At 33.6% G+C, this 21,918-nt stretch overlaps 1 protein-coding gene across 2 annotated transcripts in view; it reads right to left on the bottom strand.

The window, feature by feature from the left end:
- The window catches only part of LOC123717849 (lutropin-choriogonadotropic hormone receptor), a 133,082-nt gene extending 118,110 nt beyond the window's left edge, over positions 1–14,972 (bottom strand). For both annotated transcript variants that reach the window (XM_045674099.1, XM_045674100.1), the window contains exon 1: positions 14,582–14,972. In XM_045674099.1, the coding sequence (XP_045530055.1) occupies positions 14,582–14,748 (167 nt within the window). In that variant the 5' untranslated portion in view covers positions 14,749–14,972. The remainder of the gene's footprint in view (positions 1–14,581) is intronic.
- Between the last annotated feature and the right edge of the window lie 6,946 nt (positions 14,973–21,918).

Raw genomic sequence — 21,918 nt, 5'->3', positions numbered from 1 at the left:
TCCGTAAAACACTCAGTACTCTTTTAAAATAGCTAATCATCAAACAACACTTATTTTAAAACAAATATAGCAAATTAATTAGAAGAAGCCTGTCCAGCACTAGTCCCAGGCCCTTTTATCAACTAGATAATCGTTAACTTTGTAAGCTATTTATAGAGCTTTTCTTTAATACATTTCTCAAATTTATTAAAAGGCAGAGATAAAAAAGCCTCTGGGATTTTATTAAATAAGTGAGTACTGATCGCGAGACTTTTTCCGTGAGCATGCTTAATGCCCCAGGTCTGTTTTAAGTTCTAATTCCCTTCCACTTTTTCCAATTTTATATGTATGTCAATATAAAAATCTTAAGAATGTAATTTTAATAAAGAACTACAGACGAGGTTCAAACCGCGACCTCAGGCCTAACCACAAGTTAACTCGTATATATGACCCTCTAGTAACCTGCAGTCTGTATAGCAATAAGAACGTGTTAAAAATAAAGATCCATTCATATCAGCTGATGCCATATTAAGGCGCTGGTCACGTTCGGGTGCGAACCGTCTCCCAAGTTACTCTACCGTAAGCTTTACTGTTAAATCCGTAACCAGCTTCTTTAATCATAAAAAAAACTTGCTACGATGACCTGTAAGAGTAGTCATGGTAGCAGATGGACACACATTTTAGAGGAGATTAAGTGTTTGAGGGAGAACAGTGTTTGCCTAGTGGCTTCAGGGTGCGACTCTCATCCCTCAGGTCGAAGGTACGATCCCCGACCAATAGACCAATAGACTTTCTGTGAGCGCATTTAACATTCGGATTAAAGCTATTTGTATTATTATAAACTTATAATTATTTTACATAATTTTAAATTAAAAAATTTCCGACGTTTAGCGTGCAGCGTGCGTGGTCACCGTGACCTGTAATGTGTGAATGTGAATGTGTAAAAGCTATGTTAACCAAAGACAATACTATTGACAAATATGAGACAATTATGAGACATACAGAAATCTGAGCCACGGACCTAAAAAGGTTGTAGCGCCATTGATTTATTTTTATTTTATTTATCCGCTTTTTTATATTATTTATGTATTTATTAATATTTAAAATATTTGGCAACTCTTATTTCGTGCATTTGTAACATCGATATTTCAAATTCCTGTCGCGTATAAGTACTGTTTGCGTTAAGAAATTTCTTCTTAAATTTTATGGATCTCGCAAATTGAAATGGCTTAATAGAACTAGGCGCGTCACAACGTAACGTAACGTAACGAGCCTTTTGGCAGTGTGTCGGGCGGGCGCTCACATAAAAAAATCTTTCTATTAATTGCTAATCAGTCAATGTTAATTTGCCTGGCATGGAAATAATTAGAAAATAATTTAGTAAGTAAATAGAAACACATTCACGCACACACAAATAAACAGATATCTACACAATTACGCCAATATTTATGAGTATTATAATTGGTTTGGTAATTTTTATAAAAGCTGTTGAATACAATATAAATAATTAAAGTGTGTATGTATCAAATTATTAGACACCAACACGTTAAAAGTATTTTATAAGCAATGACTTAAAATTATCAATTAATTCTCTTCATAGTCTACCGCATTTATCACGGAGAGGGTTCAGAGCATTTGTTCGGATTAATACCGGAAGCTGAGTTCCATCATCAGACGTTGAGGCAGAATACGATATTCCACCCGTGTCACCTCGACGGCCTTTTCACTAAGATAAACGTTAACTACGTGGTTTTTAGCCAGTTTTTCCATTAACCAGCTCACTTAGGGTCTTTTAAGAAACGAGCGATCCAATTCTTAAAAGCCTGGCAACGCACTCGTGAGTGACTCGCAATGAGTGTGTCCATGGGCCGCAGTATCACTTAACATCATGTATGCCCGTTGGCCCTCTGTTCTATACAAAAAATTTTTTTGTGACAAAATGAAGTTTGAATGTACTTAATCTGGATCCTCAGGGGTTTCCTCCAGAGGATCGATTATTACTGATTATAATTTACTCTCAGACCTGGAAACGAACCCAAGCGTCAGGATACTTCAGCTATGGTAAGGTTCTAATTCATTAGTTAATTTTTATAACTGATTTACAGTGAAAGAATGTATAAAAACCTGTACGAATTGTTTATCATCTTACAGGATAAATCAACTTAAACGAAGTTTTGTTAATGGCGTTTCAGTTAATGGGTTAAGTTTAGAAAAATTAAAACGATAAAAACTTTGTTAATATTTTATAAATTTGCACAGACTGTAAAAGTTGAATGTAAACTTAAAAAACATTTAGCCGGGTCTGTAGCGACAACATGGCGTCCAATTTTCGGACGCATTAAAATATCAATACAGTATATCTGATATGCATGCATGCATCTTTGGACAATGTAATTGTTTTTATATGTTGTGTTCAATAAAGTAATGTATACTATGTAATAATAAAGAATTTTAAAAAGATAAGCGCAACAATCGGAAACAGTTGGACCGAATCGAGTATGTTACTATTTCTCGAACTCTGAGAAAGGTTTTTATGGAGAGATAAATATATGGGCGTTTAGCTAAATGTTCCATATGTTGGTATGTATTAAGGTAGATTAATAAATAATCTTATTAAGGCGAAATGACGGTCGCGGGGACAGCCAGCAAAAAATAAGCAACGAATAAAGGAAAACATTAGGATATAGGATAATATGAGGATTTCTTGACCCAAAAAGTCGACGATGTGGGGCTGATCGCCTACTTACCTATTAGATTGATAAATAATCATGAAACAGATTCAGAAATCTGAGCCCCATACCAATCGGTTGTAACGCCACTGATTTTTATTTAATTTTATATACATACTGGGTAATATATATTAGTAGCCTGGACTATATATTGCATTAAAGCGAAAATCATTTCTTTCCATTTATAACTTATTTGTGGATAAAACTAGAAGCCTAAAGTTTCAAATTTCATTAAATTTGAATTAGTTTTAGTAGTAATGAAATTTTCCTAATTTTGTCACTCACTCACTCACTTACACACCGTAGATCAAAACTCTAAGGCACTTCTAGCAGACAGTCAATCTATTTATTTAGAACATTTGTAATATATGATCAGCTTAAGATGTTTGGTTAACTAATTACTTAATAACTTAAGACAGAACTTTACGGCAGAAGAACTGCTTTATGTTTATGAATTATTCATTTCAGATTTGCTGATTTGTTAGGTTGTTATTCTTGTAAAATAATTAGCATATAATACAATAACTAAGTTACACTAAACCAAATCTTATAACTTTAATAAATAAAGGCGTGATTTTGGTTTAACCAATCGTACCTATTGTTATGTGGTAATGTTTTTCACATACCTGCACCGTTCTGACTCAACACCATTTTAAAAGGAAGCGCACAACAGACCTGAACAGATCGGATACCCCACATCGAAACGGAAATCCTAAATTAGTAATAATATTAAAGAGCAGTGTTGGTCTAGTGGCTTCAGCGTGCGACTCTCATCCCTGAGGTCGTAGGTTCAATCCCCGACTGTGCATCAATGGACTTTCTACGTGCGCATTTAACATTCGCTCGAACGGTGAAGGAAAACGTCGTGAGGAAACCGTCTTGCTTTAGACTCAAAAAGTGGACGGTGTGCGTGGAAGGCTATTTACTTGCCTAGATTAACAAATAATCATGAAACAGATACAGAAAACTTAGACCCACAACAATAAAGATCCCATTTTGATCTTCCCACTCTCTACTGAAACAAACGGTAAAGGACTGGCTTCGACCACACCTAACGCAGAGTGCACATTACTACATTACACCCACATGGAAACTCTTGCACTCACGCGTACCTGCGTCACGTATGCTCAATGTCAGCGGACATCCCGTTTTGAACAGGACTGTCCCTCAGGAGGATTATGTAAAATAATTATAAGTTTATAATAATACAAAATACAAATAATAATACAAATACCTTTAATCCGGTTAATAAAAATGTTTTCTTCTTCCATTCAACAAACTTAACATTTTGTGCTTCGTAATTTTTAAGCAAACTATCTTTGTTGAAATAAACAACTATAGAAAAGTGTTTTTTTAAGTGAAACTTCCTTATCGACGTTGGAAAAAAAATTACCGTCACATTTTTTCGTTTCGCACCATCTTTTTCTTGTCCCTACCACGATTAATCCAAAGAGATTCGAAGCCATTATTAATTCTATTACAATTAATGGAAGTCTGTAATAATCTTCGTAGTAATAAGGTAAAATGAAATAATTGTATTATTTATATTCATGTCTATGATATTAAAAGTCTTTTGTTAATATTTATCTAATTTAACTTTATTTAACCAATTTCTGTAAAGTTGCATATAGTAGATCATTTTTCAACAAATACAGTCATAAAGAAGTTTCACTTCTTACGTGTGTCCATGCACGCACACTTTTTTTTATTGACTAGGTATTTGACCTCAATTAAACCAATGTCGCGTTTTGAGTCAAAGAATAAATAGTCATTTTATGTTTTAAACAATTAAAAAGTATTAATATAGTAAGTGTTTTTTTACTTAAAAGGTTTCCTAAGTAATAATATTAATTAAATGTATGAAGCGAGAATTTACTGATTAAAATTAGACAATTTTCGGCTATTCATTCATTTTTAACCCGAAATCCACGATTCAATTCAAATATTTTCGTTTTATGTACACTTTATATTTTATAATAATATCTAAAATTTAATATATAGGTTACAAAACTAACTGTGCTGTGTACATATGTATGGAAGGCTGGTAAACGTATGGTTTTGCATCGTTTTACATACGTTAGATAATGTTCACACAACTTAGTAACTCACTCGCTTCTCGCAGCGAATACCCCTGCCTAATTATGGAAAAATAATGAATGTTTCCATTATTATCATTAATTATAATAAGATTTCGTTTCTTTTAATGTTAAGTTAGGCACATTTTGAATGTCTTCCCGCGATAATTGAAAATAGAACGTAAATATTCTTAGTCAATTTTGCGCTTTGATATTTTTCCTGTAAATAGGCGTGGCCTTGCGTATGGATGGGGTGTAATCCGGGGGTCTGGGGTGCATTTCCCACCCCAGTCTATAAATAGACATCCTAGACCTGCGTTTCACTGATAACTACCACCCACATTGCATCGATATTACAAACTAGCTTTGAGCATAAAAACAACTTATTATACAAGAACTAAGAACCGTTTTTGAATCTTTCTCTAAGTCGCAGCTCTCCAATTTACCGTAAGCCTTGTTAAAAACTTGGTAACCATGGCAACGGATGTAAAAACTTATTTCTAAATTTAATAATGTTGGAGTTTGAATATGTAAATAATAGCAGGCAACACTTGACACATGTGAATTTTCCAAACTAAACATCTAATATTGGAATACCTGTTTAAATTTGATATAAAATACTTGTTTTCTGTTATTTGTGAGACTTAGGACGATGTGATATTTAAACCTAAATTATTGTGATTTCAAGTGTGTAATGTTACTTATATAATAAAAATGAAGAGAATGTTTTTAAAATAGCCCCTCCTGAGAGCTCGGTCCCCTTAAAACAGAAACCTCTAACAAATCAGATAAATTATAACTAATTTTATATATTTGCAAAGAAAGTGGTATGATTGATAACCCAACAATCCGCCACAAAATAGGCATGCAAATGTCATAACAATTATCATGATTTTATAGAGCTAACAGTTCAGTTATTTATAATTGTTGTCAAAACTTATGGTCTCAAGACTCTCCCATTTAAGAAACCTTGCCTTAAATTTAATAATTGCATCGTAGTCATTAATACGTCCAATCCTTGAACTCTTTGAAACATCTTCTTCTGTCTGTGTTCACATTATACACTAGCTAAAAAGATAAATAAATCTATCTCGCTACAATCTCTTTAGGTCTGGACCACAGATTTCTAATAGTTTTTAGTTATTTAACCAACTTTTCTCCGAAGACACTCTCCTAAAGCTATAGCCAGAATTGTTATTGCCGTCCAGAGTTGTTGGTGAATTGTTTAACGCGTCAATGACAGGAATCACTCGAATAAGGCTTTAACCAAGACAGCATTAACACATTGAAAAACTCTGAGGACAGCTAAGTTTAGATGGAATTAAATACTTTATAATTATCTAAAAGCGTGACGCCAAGAGCATGACGATGCCAAGCTAGCGTTGGCTAGCGAGAAGTCTAATTAATTTTGAGATTCATCATGGAGTGTCCCAAATACAGGAATTCGTACACAATCTATTTCATTAATATAAAAAACTGTGTCCTATTAGCTAAACAAAGGTTAGCTTTCATATCATTTAGGTTCGTTTTCGTTGTCAAGTCATTGGAAGACTTGGAGTGAGGTGAATTGCAAGGCTCTAGACCGAACGCGATGGAGACTCATTGTGGACGACCTTTGCCCCTTAAAGGACATTAATCAAGTTAAGTTATATACAACTCATAGACGAAATAAACTCTATCTAGAATATATATCTATAGACATCCCTCAGCTCGTAGTTCATTGTCTATGAAAGTTGGTGAACTTAAATTCATTCAACTTAACGTATAAGACGGATTTCAAAAGTCAATTAGGCATTTAAGGCCACCACATAGAGTATTCAGTTTATCTCAGAATTGTATTCATATTAGACACATCTAAGTATTTAATCTTCTTTAGTTAATCATACCTTTATTGATTCATAATTATTAAGCGTTGAGCCTAGCGTTGAGAAAGAGTTTATTGCCACTGGCATTGAGAACTGGCAGTACATGTAATTTATATACATTCTTAATGTTTTTATTGATTAATTACTTGTCCACGATAAGTCTTTCAGTCGGTATATCACAAAAAATCCAAATTCATTTAGCTAACACAGTGAACGTCAAAAACAAATGCTTCTTATTTTACATTTACTGCCGGTTCTGAAATCAAGGGCGTAGAACGGAAGAGAAGAACTGGCAATAATCTCTCCGCCATTCATGAAGTTTTTTGTTCTACACAACGTTTGTAAGGAGCTGCAACTATTACACCATGTTCCACGTGACATCTTAAGTGATTAATAATATTAAGAAATTAAAAACAAAGATTTGTCCTCTATCACCAGTAGGCAGTAATACATTCTCTATACAGTACAGACATTTGAAGGATATTAGTATTTGGTGCATTTTGGTTATATTTTATAGGAATGTATCTGAATTTAAATCAAGTCTTAACAGTCCAAAACAAACCAGTTCACATTGAAATATCTGAAGTGTCATGTTCTAGTTGTATTGTTTTAAAAATAGGGCTTAGAACATTGAAAAGATTAGAAAAATCTCTCAAACTTTGTAAAGATGGCCGAGTTTTCTTAACTTGAGCTATCTCGAAGTATGAAAGGATGAAATGGTTTCGGGTTGATATTTATTTACACACTTGCTGACTAGTCAAACGTTTTCCAACAAATGCAGAACCAATATCGCTATTAAAGAACGTTTGTGGTAGAAGGGAGAAAGTGAATGTTTTTTTGATGTCAAAAAGGGGGATGTACCCTTATCACTTAGGGGTATATAAATCATCTATAACCACTCTGGCTTTTGTTTTATTTTGTCTATTATTTATTTTTATGTATGTCTCTTCGTCTTTCTGTCAGCGATGGAAGGCTGGTTAGCTGGTACCACAGGACTTCTACATTCCAATCATAGGCACCAGCGTCTCACAAAAATGGTTAATTGCATAGTGCACCCGTAAAATGCAGTATTGTGAAAAGGAAAACAAACATTATTATTATATTATGATTCTGAAAATATACACGATAAAATCATTACAATCGTCTATTTCGAGAAGTTTGGTTACAAACTCTAAATAATTACGTTTTACAATTTTAATTTATTATACATTCTTAAATATTCTCAGATATTAAATCTAATGTCAAAAATGCTTGTGAGAAATATTGACAGGCGAACCTATGGCGCATTGTAAATGCATTTACAATGCAGAATTATCCAGATACGCCTATAACCTTAAACAAGCGAACTTCTGTCATTTTAAATCCCCAGTGCTAAAAGTGTAATCATAATTCACTTTTCATGAATTCAAGTGACAGTTAAAGTTCATTCATTAAAAACTATACTAAAATTATAAATTTGAAAGATTTCTATTTTTGTAAGGCTGAAACTCAAAAACTATTGCAAAAATTCTTCCGTTTGAATCTAACATTCGCCCTTAGTAACATAAGCTTTATTAATCGTAAATAATAACAATTTACGCCTTACCTCGGACCTGGCCCCAACAGATTACCATTTTTGCCGAATTTAGATAATTTCTTGCAATGTAATTCAATGTTGATGAGGCAGTCGAAGCCGTCTTCAAAGATTTTATTGATTCCCGTCCGAATGTTTTAGTAAAGGGATCAATGCACTACCTATTAGATGGCTAAAGTGCATAGCAATAGTACACACTTTTATTAATTAAATATATTATTTTTAAATAAAATACTCTTTGTTTCTACCATAAAAAACGTCAATTTCACAAGTAAGGTCCTAATATTAGTATACTTTTCTAGTGTACAAAATCTTTTATAAATTAATTTTATGAAAAACAAAGCATCATTCCACCAAATATATCGTTTAACGAAGAAAATTAGTATAATGATAATTAATTTTCCGAGCACTAAATTATGGAGATTCAAGACAATCTTACGCGTAATTTTCCTTAATAGGTATGATTAATCATGTGATTATGGCTTTCGTGATTTAGAGGTATATTTAAAACTCTGGAATACAGATAAGAAAATGGACGATAGATATATATATAGAACCGCTAGAGAACGTCACGATTGGAAACATTTAGAAGAGGCTTTTGTCGAAAGAAAAAAATAAGCGTTTGTAAAAAAGAGAAAAATAAATATTTTATTACTTTAAGAACATAGTTACATTTACTTTATAAACTCTGTTCTTGAAAGATCCTAAGTCAAATTGGTACGGAAGTAAATCAGTGGGCAAGTGGTTCAACATAGTGGTGGTGCGGAAAATCTGCCATAAAAAAACGCTCAGTTGTGGAACGGCGACGTCGGAGTTTCGTATGCTGCCTCGACGTCCGATGATGATCAGCTGCAGGTATTAATCCGAACAACTCCTTTGAACCATCTCCGTGATAAATGCGGCAGAAGATGCGGAGTGATACCATATCTCTACGCAACGCTAAGCGACGTTTCGAATCTATAAATAAGCCAAAAATCCAGACGTTTTTATTATTATTATTAAAAACAGCATTGTTAAGTGCCAATCTGATACATAAGCCGCTGTTTAACTTGTATTTGTTTTAACGCAAGTTTAAAATTTCTAGTATAATCTAAAATTGGAAGTGTAACATTTATGTTTACTATAATTGTCATGTATTTCAGGTGACCGCAGAGCAAACTAGGAGCCTTTCCTCTAAATTATATTTTGTTCCCTTTGGAGTACTCTTGGGCCGTAGGGATCAAGTGCACAGTTGCTAATTAAAGATTTAATTTGGCGTCTGGTAAACTACCGGTGACTAATATAATGGAAACATTTGATACTGTAGATATAGCATTACATATGATGTAGTGAACTTAAATAAATAGATCGTTTTGAAATATCAAAGTCATATATCGAAATGAATACTCGCTAAGTTTTAAAGCAGTCGAACATAATGACCAATAGCATTTATTGTACGGCATTTACAACAAAAACATTTTAATACGTAAGGCTTTTAAGGAAGGCACGCGACCTCGACACATCCGGCGTTAACAAAATCGTCTTGAGGACGCAATTTTTTCCTCAAATCCGAAAAGGAAAATCGAATCGGTTCAAGGAGACTGTAATCGATCACGTTGCGCAAGAGTACAAAAATTTAAAGATTAATTACTTCATTAAAACTTGGTGTATTATCGAAAACACGCTCTGTTTGACTGGAGCTGTCAAACTGGTGGAGTCAGCAGTTTTCCTGTCGTACCACTGGGACAAGAAGACGGTTGAATATTAGAAGTTTCATATGTATTAGCCTCTGATTGAAACCGCTTCTTTAATAATTGCATACGTAGGTTATCAGCCTGATAAATGACAAAATTTTGGGATTTTAAGACTGTGTTTTTGAAGAAGAAGATTCACTGTAAGATCAAATGCTGAAATACTCAGAAGATTATAGCATTATCATTTGTACTCAGAAGATTACAGCATTATCATTTGATTAAAAAAAATTTATGTGTCAAACGGGCAGAAGGCCCACCTGATGCTAAGTGATATCGCCGCTCACAGTGCCAGAAGGCTCGGAAGTGTGTTGCGGGCCTTTCAAAAATTGGTACGCTCTTTTCTTGAAGGAAGAAGTGGAATTGGTTCGGAAATACTTCAGTGGGCATCTGCTTCCACATAGTGGTGGTGCGCGGCAAAAACTGTCTAAGAAAACGCTAAAAATACGGAAATAAATACCTCATAAACAAACATCGGCAAATGTCGGATAAAAGCCTGTGTTACTTGTCTATGAAATAAAAATGAACAAGGAAACGGATGGCCGCATAGTAGCGCCACTATATAATTAATGTGTATTTATTTATTTCTTTCCTATTCCTACAGCTAACAAAAATTATAAATAAAAACAAAAAAATACACTTATATGGCCAAAGATGTAATACATATTTATAAAAAGGTTCAAACATTTACAAAAGGATAAACAATAATATAAGGTTGAGTTGTCATGGTTTAGTAAGCCCATGATGCAGCTGATTTTGCACTTGGGATATTCTTAAGATTACGCGGTAGCTTAAAGAAGTCAAGGCTTAAATATTGGTCGTTGTATGTCTAGGCTATGGAGCGCTCGATTCCTCAGTTGAAACAAAATGACAAGGTAAAAACGATGTGATACGAAGCCGTAGAAAAATAATACAATCGTAATAAATACAAAAAAGTTAAAATGGATATGGGCCGGTCACATAGGCCGCATTTGTGATGGCAGGTGAGTCAAAAAGACCTCAAATTGTAATTGTCCAGTGGGAAGAAAAAAGAGAGGATGCCCACCAAAAACTTGGGAACACGAAATAAAAAGGTTAGCGGGGAAAAAATTGAAAATTGTCTCAAGGAATAGGGACAAGTGGAAGAATTTGGAGGAGGCCTATACTCCGTCGGAGGTCAAGTAGTAAAAACATATCTGACAAACTTAGTGTACTTGAATAAAGCCTATTTTTACTTTATTATGTCCAGGCTGTGCGATTCAAAACAAACGTGTAAAGTATACATACAGTTGTGAGAATTTTCTTTTACTACCATAAGTCGTAAACTCTTAATCAAAAGGAGTCATAAAGTGATGTCAGAAAGTCAGAGGGACTACTAATGACATCACATCTGTAATCATAAACGTAGTAAAACTGTTACTTTAATAATGTGTTAATTTATTTATTATTAATTACTTAAGATGTCATGTGGAACATACTGTAATGGTTGCAGCTCCTTACAAACGTTATTCTCTTCCGTTCTACGCTCTTGGTTTGAGAACTGGCAGTCAATGTAAAATTAGAAGCATTTCAGGCAGGCAAAACTGCCTTAAAAACTCTCAGTTGTGGAACGACGGACTTCGAGGTGATACAAGTGGAAATTAGTCATATTCATATTCATACATTTATTTGCATTCCATAATGTTACAATAGATGTTTAAGAGGCTTAAAGCTAGGTACAATATTATGGACCCTGTTATGGCACAGAAAAATATAATAAATATAAAACATTACGACATTTGGAGTGCTTTTAGCGAGATTATTAAAATATGTGTGAGGTGTCCTTTGTGTGTCCTTTTGTAGTTAGTATAAAGATTTCTCTCGCATGAGTAATATGAATAAGCAAGTATTTGCGCTTCCGGTCGTTCGGTATCGACGACATTAAAATTCGTTTCTTTCTCTATTTTACAGAACTAGTGTCTAAACAAGTTTCAACCCTGAATCCGGATGTTCAAACGACTACAATTGTAAATTATATGAGATTTTATAAATATATTAATTTTAGCTCACTGAACATACTCAGTTGACGACCCTTTCCGTACTTATAAAACTGTGTTACGGAGGTGTGTGTGTATAAACCAGTGGCGTTACCTCTTCAAATTTCTGTTTCATGATCAAATATTCATGGCAAATGCCAACCTATAAGCAATCAGCCTGACACACGCCGTCGACTTTTGGGTATAAGGCAAATCGGTTTCCTCATAATGTTCTTCTTCACCATTCGAGCGAATGTTAAATGCGCATAAAGAAAGTCCATTGGTGTACATCAGAGGGATCGAACCTACGGGCTAAGAGATGAGAGTCGCACGCTGAAACTAAAAGGTTCAAGCGAGAAGAAAGAATTCGTTCAGTTTGCCTGGACTGGTCTCCGAGCGCTGCAGAAGCCTGGAGAAGCAGTTTTTATGTAAGTCTCAACCATGAGGTGCCTTCACTACAGTGGAATGGACGTGAAACAGCGAAGGAAAACGTTCGTTAGTATATACCTTAGTATAACCAAAAGTCCTACCTACTTCAGTCACTTACTTGTCTATTAAGAAAAAATAATAATCAAGAAACAGATTAAAAAACCAACCCATGGGTTAAAGCGCCATTGGTTTTGGGTGTTAGAAAACTTCAGGCACTGGTCTCATCAATCAGGAAACTCAAAACTGTCTATGATACGGGACTTCATACAATTGCAAATTATAATTTTTGAAAAACGTTTTTGTATGTATTGGCTAGAATTGTCAGTGGCAACGTCGGTTTTACGAGAACTATTTTATTGTCTGGCCCTACCCTATATAAACTACGAGACGTTATTACTACGTATTGTAGTTTATATGGTGAGCTAAGTTCGGTGGAGGTTGTTGTAGATATATTCAGATATAAGTTAAACGTAACACTTTGTTTGAAGCTTGGTAACAACGGACTTTTATCGCTTAAAAAATTTATTTATTTATTACAGAAATACATACATTATCCCTACAGCCTATGCCAATACGATAATGTCGAGAAACATTAAATAATTAAAATATAATAAAATACGTTTATAATATTAAACACATAATTTACGTCCTGGATAGAGGGGATCTGTGCAACAGACTGGGTCTAGCCCTTGGTATCGCATATAACCTAGGCCTTCGCCGTCGCACACATCCCATAGGTACTAAAAACCCAGTTCTTGAAGTACACTTGGGCTGCACACTACACCCTTCAAGACTTTCATTTACCTATAACTAATATTAAATTAGGAGCCTATTATAAACAAAAAACTAACTTTATTGAAGAGTTTGTAAATCTAAGTGACATTAATGTTATTGGACAATGTCGGAAGCAGGAGTGTTGTAAACACTAAAGGACTGATTTTGGCTTCAAGTTTGCGATGATTGTTTACGGTTTTAATTATTAACTAAAATATATACGTAACTTAAATTATGTTAGGTTACATAAGTCGTGTAAAATTTTCTTTTTATATGCGTTATTAATGGAGAGGAAATCGTTAAAATGTATTTTAAATAAATACTTAAAATTACGTAACTGTTTTCTTTAAATGTGTAAAAGTTATGTAAATAAAAGACAATACTATATTACGTAACTGTCTTAGATTTTCAAGAATGATTCTAAGATATAAAACTAGCATTGTAATATTAGGTTTTTGTACCGTGCAATCCCAGAGTGGCACCAGCGAAACCGTTTTTTTTCCGATAATAATATATAATAACATTATCAGAAAAAAAATACAATAGTGTGATTAAAACATAAACTGGACAGTCTTTTTCTGTCCATCATGACGTCGAACTGATTTAAAAGTTATATACTAAGACCAATGATATATATATCATACAAAAAGACCGGCAAAAGTTATAGAGCACCAAAGATGGAAGATGTGAAGGTTAAATCACATCTTCCCTTATGTATATGTAATTATTATATCCCTTATGTAACATACATAACATTAATAATAAAAAATTGAATCGTGAACTTAAGAAACTTAAAGGATTGGTTTTAATATATATACTTTATAATTGCCATATAAAAAAAATTAAAATTAAGTTGTGATTATAAACTCGACATTCCGCGCACTGATACATGTTCGTGTTCGTTTAACACGTATGGGACACAGCTTAGTGGCAATACGATTCTCACCTTTGAGGTCATGGGTTTGAAAATATAGTTGACAGGACAACCTTTCTAATAACTTTCCTCTTTTTAAAATAAGTTACATTCATTGCGAGTGCAGTTAGCGGGGCTTGGTTTATTAAGGAATCGTAAAACAAATAAAAAAATCATAACAAGGCACGGCGCTAGTTAATTATAATATTATAATTAAGTTAAAATGCTTCCTTCGTTATGTTGCAGTTACTACGTTCTCAATACGAGAATAAAGTAGAAATTAAAAATTCATTATTAGCGTCTCAAATCAATTAATTTATGAAATATATCTTTAATTACATTGAAGTCATACATATATGAAAATTGCGACGGATAATCCTAAGTGATTTTTGCGATAACTTGAAGCTTTTAGTGACATTAAATATTGCTTGAAGACTTTAAGCTTGTTCGAGCTTTCTTCGTCCACATTCTGTCAACTTTTAAATAGTATTTTTTTCTTCTAGAAAAATATTCAACTCACACAGAGATCAACCGATCATTCATAGGTGGTAGATGCTGCAGCCCAGCCGAGCGGCAGGTCAGCCGAGTGCCACCATCTGTGCAGGCGCAACCCTGGGGCAATGGGCCAGGGCAGGCGCCCGCGGCCGTCAGAAAAGTCAGCACCGCGAACGTTACACCCTCACGCATCTTAACCGATACCAGAACAACACATCATCACACACAAACACTGAATCCACGTATAAGCACTTCGTTCATCGCGAGACAACAAAACGCAGCCGTTATCGACCGGGCGTCCGCTCTCTCTGAATTACGAAAACACTCTGAGTGGCTCGCGGTCGCCAGAATGTCTCGCCGGATACAGCGGATCTGACGTACACATTACGATCCCGCCATTCATAATGTCCTTTATAACACTGTCTAATTGCATTCTTTTGTTTCTGTTAAATTGTGTTTACCCTGTGACGAAAAGAGAAGATGATAATTTAGTTGAACTTCTGGAATTAGTGTGATTGAGTCTTATGTTATATGCTTGTGATGTGTGTAATGTCATGTGGAACATGGTGTAATGGTTGCAGCTCCTTACAAACTTTGTGTTGAACAAAAACTTCGCGATTAAAAAAAGTCGCGGAGAGTTTATTGCCAGTTCTTCTCTTCCGTTCTACGCCCTTGATTTGAGAGGTGGCAGTAAATGTGAAATTAGAATTATTTTTTTTGACGTTAATGTACACTACATTGTGTTACCGATATGAATAAATAATTTTTGACTTTGATTTTTGGAGGCCTATACTTGCGAAAGGAGGTCTTACTATTATTGAATGTATAAATTAATTAATGTATCATTATCATATCAAATCATAATTTAATTATTATTTAATAAAAAGGATTTTTGTTTATATATATATATAGGCCAAAAAGTCGTAGATCAAACGCAACTAGGGGTAAAAAAATTGTTCTACGTGCGGGCCTTAAATTGTACCCCTGCAGAGTTATCATTTATTTTGCCTTTTAAAAAAAATAGTTACACCTGTATCTTTTTCATAATATCCACCAGATTGGTACTGATGAGTCCTAGCTAGACATGCTATTTATGGTTGTTTATTGGGTGTATTGATGATAATATTAAGTTTTACGAAATGAAAATTTCTCAAATCATAATTTCTTGTTTACTTCGGACCACACTGTTAAAAAAATACTCTAACGGAAAGTGACCCTGTAGTACAAGTTTTAGCGCTTTTAATAGGGATTCTAAAAATGTATTAGACATGGCCGTGGAGTGGCTCTCACCTCTTCTAGGGCGAAAAAAACCAAACGATTACGAAAAAATTGTTAAAATAATACAAAACATCAATCGGCAATGCTTTCCAGTTTCCTTTTTTTACAATTGTCCAGACTTGAATTGTTCGTTAAGACTTTTTTAAAATAAATTCTATCATTATAAAGTAACGACAAAAAAAAGTATTTACAATATAATCTACATAATAACAATATTTGAAAAATAATAATGTAAAGTTTTATTTAATAAGTTCATTATCAAGAATTTAATTGGAATAATAATAAAATATTATATATAAATTATTCGAGTACTACAATACACTAAGGCCATGTCAATTTGTTTTACACTAGTACTCAACTCCGACGGAGTGAACGGCTCCTCCAAAATCTTCCTTGCAATTCTGAAAATTTTCCAATTCTGCCGCGCTATCACATATATTCGCAAGATTCTGTGTCATAACAACGACGTCTTTTATGTTTGTACGGCTTCGTATAAAACCGTTTTTAACTTTGTCTTTAAATTTCAATCGAAGAATCGAACGCTCCATTTTAATTGTAGTCGTTATATATTTTAAGCACACTGCACATGGATTTTAATTTTAATAATTAGGGGGGGAAACGAGGGGGGCGGAACGCCCATAAAAACCAGTCATCGTAGCCCATGGTCAACCCCTTTTAGTGGGGCCGGCTTTTGAGTGAATTGACACTTCAACTTTGAATTGGTTGGAGGTCGTATCTCTCAGGGAAGACTCCCACCTGCAGTCGATTCCACAGTTTGCTAGTTCTCAAAAGAAAGTGCCTTGTGAAACGGACTATGGACTTCCAGCCATCTTGGTAACAATTTTCCATTGTTACGGTTCGTATAAGTTTGCAGGCACGAGATATCAATCCAAACAATTCTTCACAACACACAACATAGCATGTTAAACATAGCTATGAGAGCAAAAGATTGAAGTTTAATCTGATAACGTAATAATATATATTATTAATGTGATGTAGTGACAAAATAATATAAGAATTGACTATGTTGATATGATTGATATACTTCTATGTAAAATTCTACCTTTTATGTAAGCAAATTTGCACTATATGTGGCAGAATATACGAAGTTTGGATTGTACCACTATAATATTTGTTTCCCATATTCTTGCAAATAATGTATTATTATTATGGTCACTGGTCCAAGTCTTTTTATTTATTTATTTTATAACTAGTAATCTTACAGCTAACATACACATTACAAAACAAAACACTTATACACACAGTCAATACAGAAAGCCAAAACATGTTACATAGATTAACAATATATATGTTACAGAAAACAAGTAAGTACATTTACAGACAAAATATATTTAAAAAAAAATTTAAACTAAAGAAAACTGAAACGTATATACAATCTTTGTACAGTAAAGATAATCACGCGAAAATGACAGGTTCAGAGTTATCTTTTACCTAGAGCAGAAGACAAACAACATTGATATCGATATAAAAAAATCGAAAAATATGTTTCTTAGCCCAAAACAAGTATTTCATTTATTTCTTGAAGTCTATGTAGATAAAAGTAGGAAAAAGGGCTAAGAAAAAAATCATATTAAGGACGAAACGAAGTTCGCGGTCATAATATTATTATAATAGATGCTGCTTCGTTCTCAAGACGAGAAGAATTTCAAATAACTCCACCACTAATTTCAATCAACTGTACTGCCAGCCCTGTGTCCAAGTTTCGTTTCGTTTGAGTTATACACTGTTTGCAATGATAACGATGTCTTGTATGATATTCATATCAATGTTTTGCTTATAAATAGAATTAATTTGCTTCAAGTTAAATATAGTTCAGATTACAATTACCCACGTCATGTGACCCTGAATGTATTATAAAGTTCTCAGTAGTAAAGGCTTTATAGGGAGAGTTATTTAGACCTTAAGTTTTGACTATTATAAATATAACTTTTCCATAATGATAATTAGTATTACATTTGCATAGTTACTTTAAAAAACAATTATGACACATCTTATCTTATTAGACGTTATGTGATGTCGCCGCGAATGACTCTCGAGAGAACTCGCGAGTGCGTTGCCGGCGTTTTAAGAATTGGTACACTCTTTTATTGAAGGACCCAATAGTCAGTAGATGATTGTGATTTGAATGAATGAGATGAATCAATCTGAATGTACAACATTCGTTCAAATAAACATCTTTGAAAATATTTATGTTTCTTATTAATGTTAATAAGCCTAGGCTAGGGGCCTAGCCAGAAAATATCTGCGCGTACGTCACAGAAGTTTGAGTCTCCGGGGTCAATGTCCGGGGACTGAAGTTGACATTCGTTTATGTGTTTGCCATTTGAATTGTTCCTTGATTTACCTTTTAAAACTATAATCAAAATATTTAATGTGCAATGTATATCATCACTGTGAGTACTTCGACTTCTCCAATAAATAATTTTTAATCAAACACAAAATCACTTTCCGCTTATTTTTTATTAATACACAGTTAATATTTACAAATATCATTATTACCAGGGGCCATTATTATTGTTAGTACACCATTATAAAACCAGTGGCGCTACAACCTTTTTAGGTCTGGATATCAGATGTCTGTATCTGTTTCATGATAATTTGCATAGGCAAGTAGGAGAGCAGTTTCCTCTGACACACGGGGTCGGTTTTGGGTCTAAGTTGTCGTTTTCCTTCACCATTTGAGCGAATGTTAAATGCGCACAGATAGAGAGCCTATCTGGTCAATATATTTATGAAGCCTTGTTGTATATACAAAATTATATAAACGATTTTAAAACAAACGGTGACTTTCACCAGTATAATACTCGAAACAGAACTAATTTGAGTGTACGACCAACCAGGCTCCAGAAGATAAACCACTCCTTGTATGGAAATTGTATTCGTTTCTACAACAAACTCCCAAGCGAAATAAGAGAATTATCACTAAATAAATTCAAAGCCCTCGTTAAACGTAAATTAATCACTAAAGCTTTTTATAAACTTGACGAATACTTAAATGATACTAATCCTTGGGATTGATTTGCTCCAGTTCAAACAATTTGTATGACAACAGTTTCTTGCCAGTTCTTCTTACCCGCTCTACGCCCTTGACTTGCGAACTGGTAGTAAATTAACAATTAATTTAACTTCTTTTGACGTTCATAAGTGTATCTTGTTTACCTATATGAATAAAGATATTTCGAGTTTGAGTTTATGCACAGACTGAGATTGAACCTACGACCTCACTGATGCAGTGCGCATCTACAACCTACACCATTATAAGGTGAATAATAATATAAAAAAAAATATATGTTATGATACTTATACAGCCCTAGGGTGTAATAAATTAAGATTACTAAACAATGACTCGACACAGAAAATGTATGAAAAATGACCAAACATCTCGTATTAGGGAAAGAGCCAACTAATTTATTATTCATTCCTATAATTATAATATTATTATAATATAGCACAGGATATGTAGGGATGTCTCGGAGTAGATCTCATCTCTATGAAAATGATCCTATTTTTTTATACCTAAGTGCTAAACAACTATGGTAAAAAAAACAGTAGACAAGAACAGTATCTAAAAGTAAAAAAGTCAAATCATTTATTTAAATTAGGAGTGTTAAACCGGCACTTTTTAAAGTCAAAATTACAATTTAAAAATATTTAGAAAATGACTAGTTGTCTAAGGTTCATATGGAGAATAGGCAAGAAGCTTCATACTTACTCTTTTAAAATATTAGGTTGTGGAAAAAGTATTTTCGCATTATTTATTTTTATTTATTTATCTTTTATCTTTCATCTAAAATGTATGACAATTGAAGTAAAGTAGTAAATTCGTGCGGATGTGACGACTTTGTTAACCTGAGATATAAACGTAATTTTTTTGTCAATTATTACACCCAAGTCACGAATCTCTTGAATCTCGTTCAATGGCGTGCAAGCTCATACACAGTACACATTATAGTGCGTAAGAACTTGTAATAAAGGCTCTTTGGCTTTGTATCTGGCTGGTTTTGGTATCATTAAAAGTTTAAATGTTAAAAAAGATTCAAATTCAATTGAGAAAATGTTTGATTTTTATATATTTTTCGTACTGGCAAGATGTGTGAATCTAATGAATTATATACATTTTAAAATTTTACAACAAAAAAGTTGTAAAATGCAACGCAAGCCGCGATTTTTTTTTTTACAATATTTATGGACCTAGTGCATTGTCCGTGCTATTGCCATCAAAGGGATGCCATTTTTGAAAAAGTGGAGCAAGGTATATCAGTAGCTGAAGAACTGGGAATTGACCACAAAACAGTTTTGGCGCATTTGAAAAATACTGGGTACACAAGAAAGCTCGATATTTGGGTACATCACGAGATCATTGAAAGAAAACTAATGAACCTATTGAATATTTTTATTTTTTTTTATTTATTTATTGTTGTATAAGTGTTCTTAATATAAAGGTAGTTGATGTGGTGGAAACACAAACTGTGCACAGTTTTTCTATCCACCAGGACGTCGAACATAATTAAATCATTAACACACATATATATATACTAAGGCCAGTGACATATAAACTGTAAATTTATAACAATCAAACCATTCAAACGATTTAAAATTGCACGTAAAACGTCATAAACAAATCTAAACACTGACGCGCCATATTTAGCCGATGCAGGAAACCTGTTCTTGTCGAGAATTCTTATTCACATACAGGATGAGTTCCTATATTCGAATATATATATATTTTAATGACGTATATGGCATAATTTATGTTATGCATAATTTATAATTGTTTGACTTATGTAGTATTTTTTTAATTTAAATTTAATATTGTTTCTTGTTATATTCGTAAGAAGTGTAGCTGGTATCGAGTTTATTAAATTTGGAATAATGTAATCTAATGTTTTTTTCCCATATAAATTATTGTATTTGGGTAATAGAAATTCGTTTTTTAATTTTCTACGTGTTGAGTAGTGATAGTGAGTTTTAATTGTTTTGAGATAATTTTCTGTAAAGTAGTTTTCATTTAATAATCCTAGTTGTACTTTCTCGTGTATAGGTATAATTTTGAAAAATGCAAATAGCTTTCTGTAGTCCGCTTTATATTGTGATTTTAATTTTAAGGGAGCAATTGTTTTTAAAATACGTATTTGTATTGCAAATATTTGATTTAGATAAGTTTTGCATGTTCTCCCATAGCTTGTAAGTCCATATGTTATAATGGATTCGGCTAGTGCTTTGTATAATAGTAGCAGAGTTTTAAGTGGTATTTTATTTTTTATTAAAGTGAATTTGGCAAGTATCGCTCTTAGCCTATCACAGACAGAATTAAAGGCTAAACTAACTAACTAACTAAGTAAATAACTGTACTCATTTGTTATTCTTTATTACGACGTAATGAAACCGAACAATTTTTGAAGAAGCTGATAACTGGTGATGAAAAGTGGATCATGACAAGACCGTGCGAAAAAGGTCGTGATCATAGGCCGGTCAGGCTTCACAGACTGTGGCGAATCCTGGGTTAACTCGCAACAAGGTTGTGCTGTGTGTGTGGTGGGATTGGAAGGGCATTATGAGCTGTTACCACCAGGCAGGATCATCGATTCTGAGCTCTATTGCGAACAACTGATGAGATTAAAGCAAGAAGTAGAGAGAAAGTGGCTGAAGTTAATCAGAAGGGGTGTGGTTTTTCATCATGATAACGCTAGACCTCACACATCTTTAGCCATTCAGCAAAAATTAAGAGAGCTTGGCTGGGAAGTGTTAATGCATCCGCCGTATAGTCCTGACCTTGCAACTTCAGATTTCCACCTGTCCTTTCAGAATTATTTAGGCAATGTCAGGTTAACATCACGAGAGGACTGCCAACTGTCGCGGTATTTAGATGAGAAGCCAAAAAATTTCTATAGCAATGGGACCATGTCCCTACCTAGAAGATTAAGTCAATTGCATCAATTGCAAGAAGTAGCCTAAGAGTCTAATAATATCGTGTTAACTTTAGATAAACTTAATTTAGGATTTGATTAAGGTAATAACTTAAATACAACTTTTTTTGGCAAATACAATTGCTTGCCATTACGA

Source organism: Pieris brassicae, chromosome 13 (genome assembly GCF_905147105.1).
Source record: "Pieris brassicae chromosome 13, ilPieBrab1.1, whole genome shotgun sequence".
Classification (NCBI taxonomy): domain Eukaryota; kingdom Metazoa; phylum Arthropoda; class Insecta; order Lepidoptera; family Pieridae; genus Pieris; species Pieris brassicae.
The sequence above is the reverse complement of the archived record's forward strand: the minus strand, read 5'-3'. Positions and strand labels throughout refer to the sequence as shown.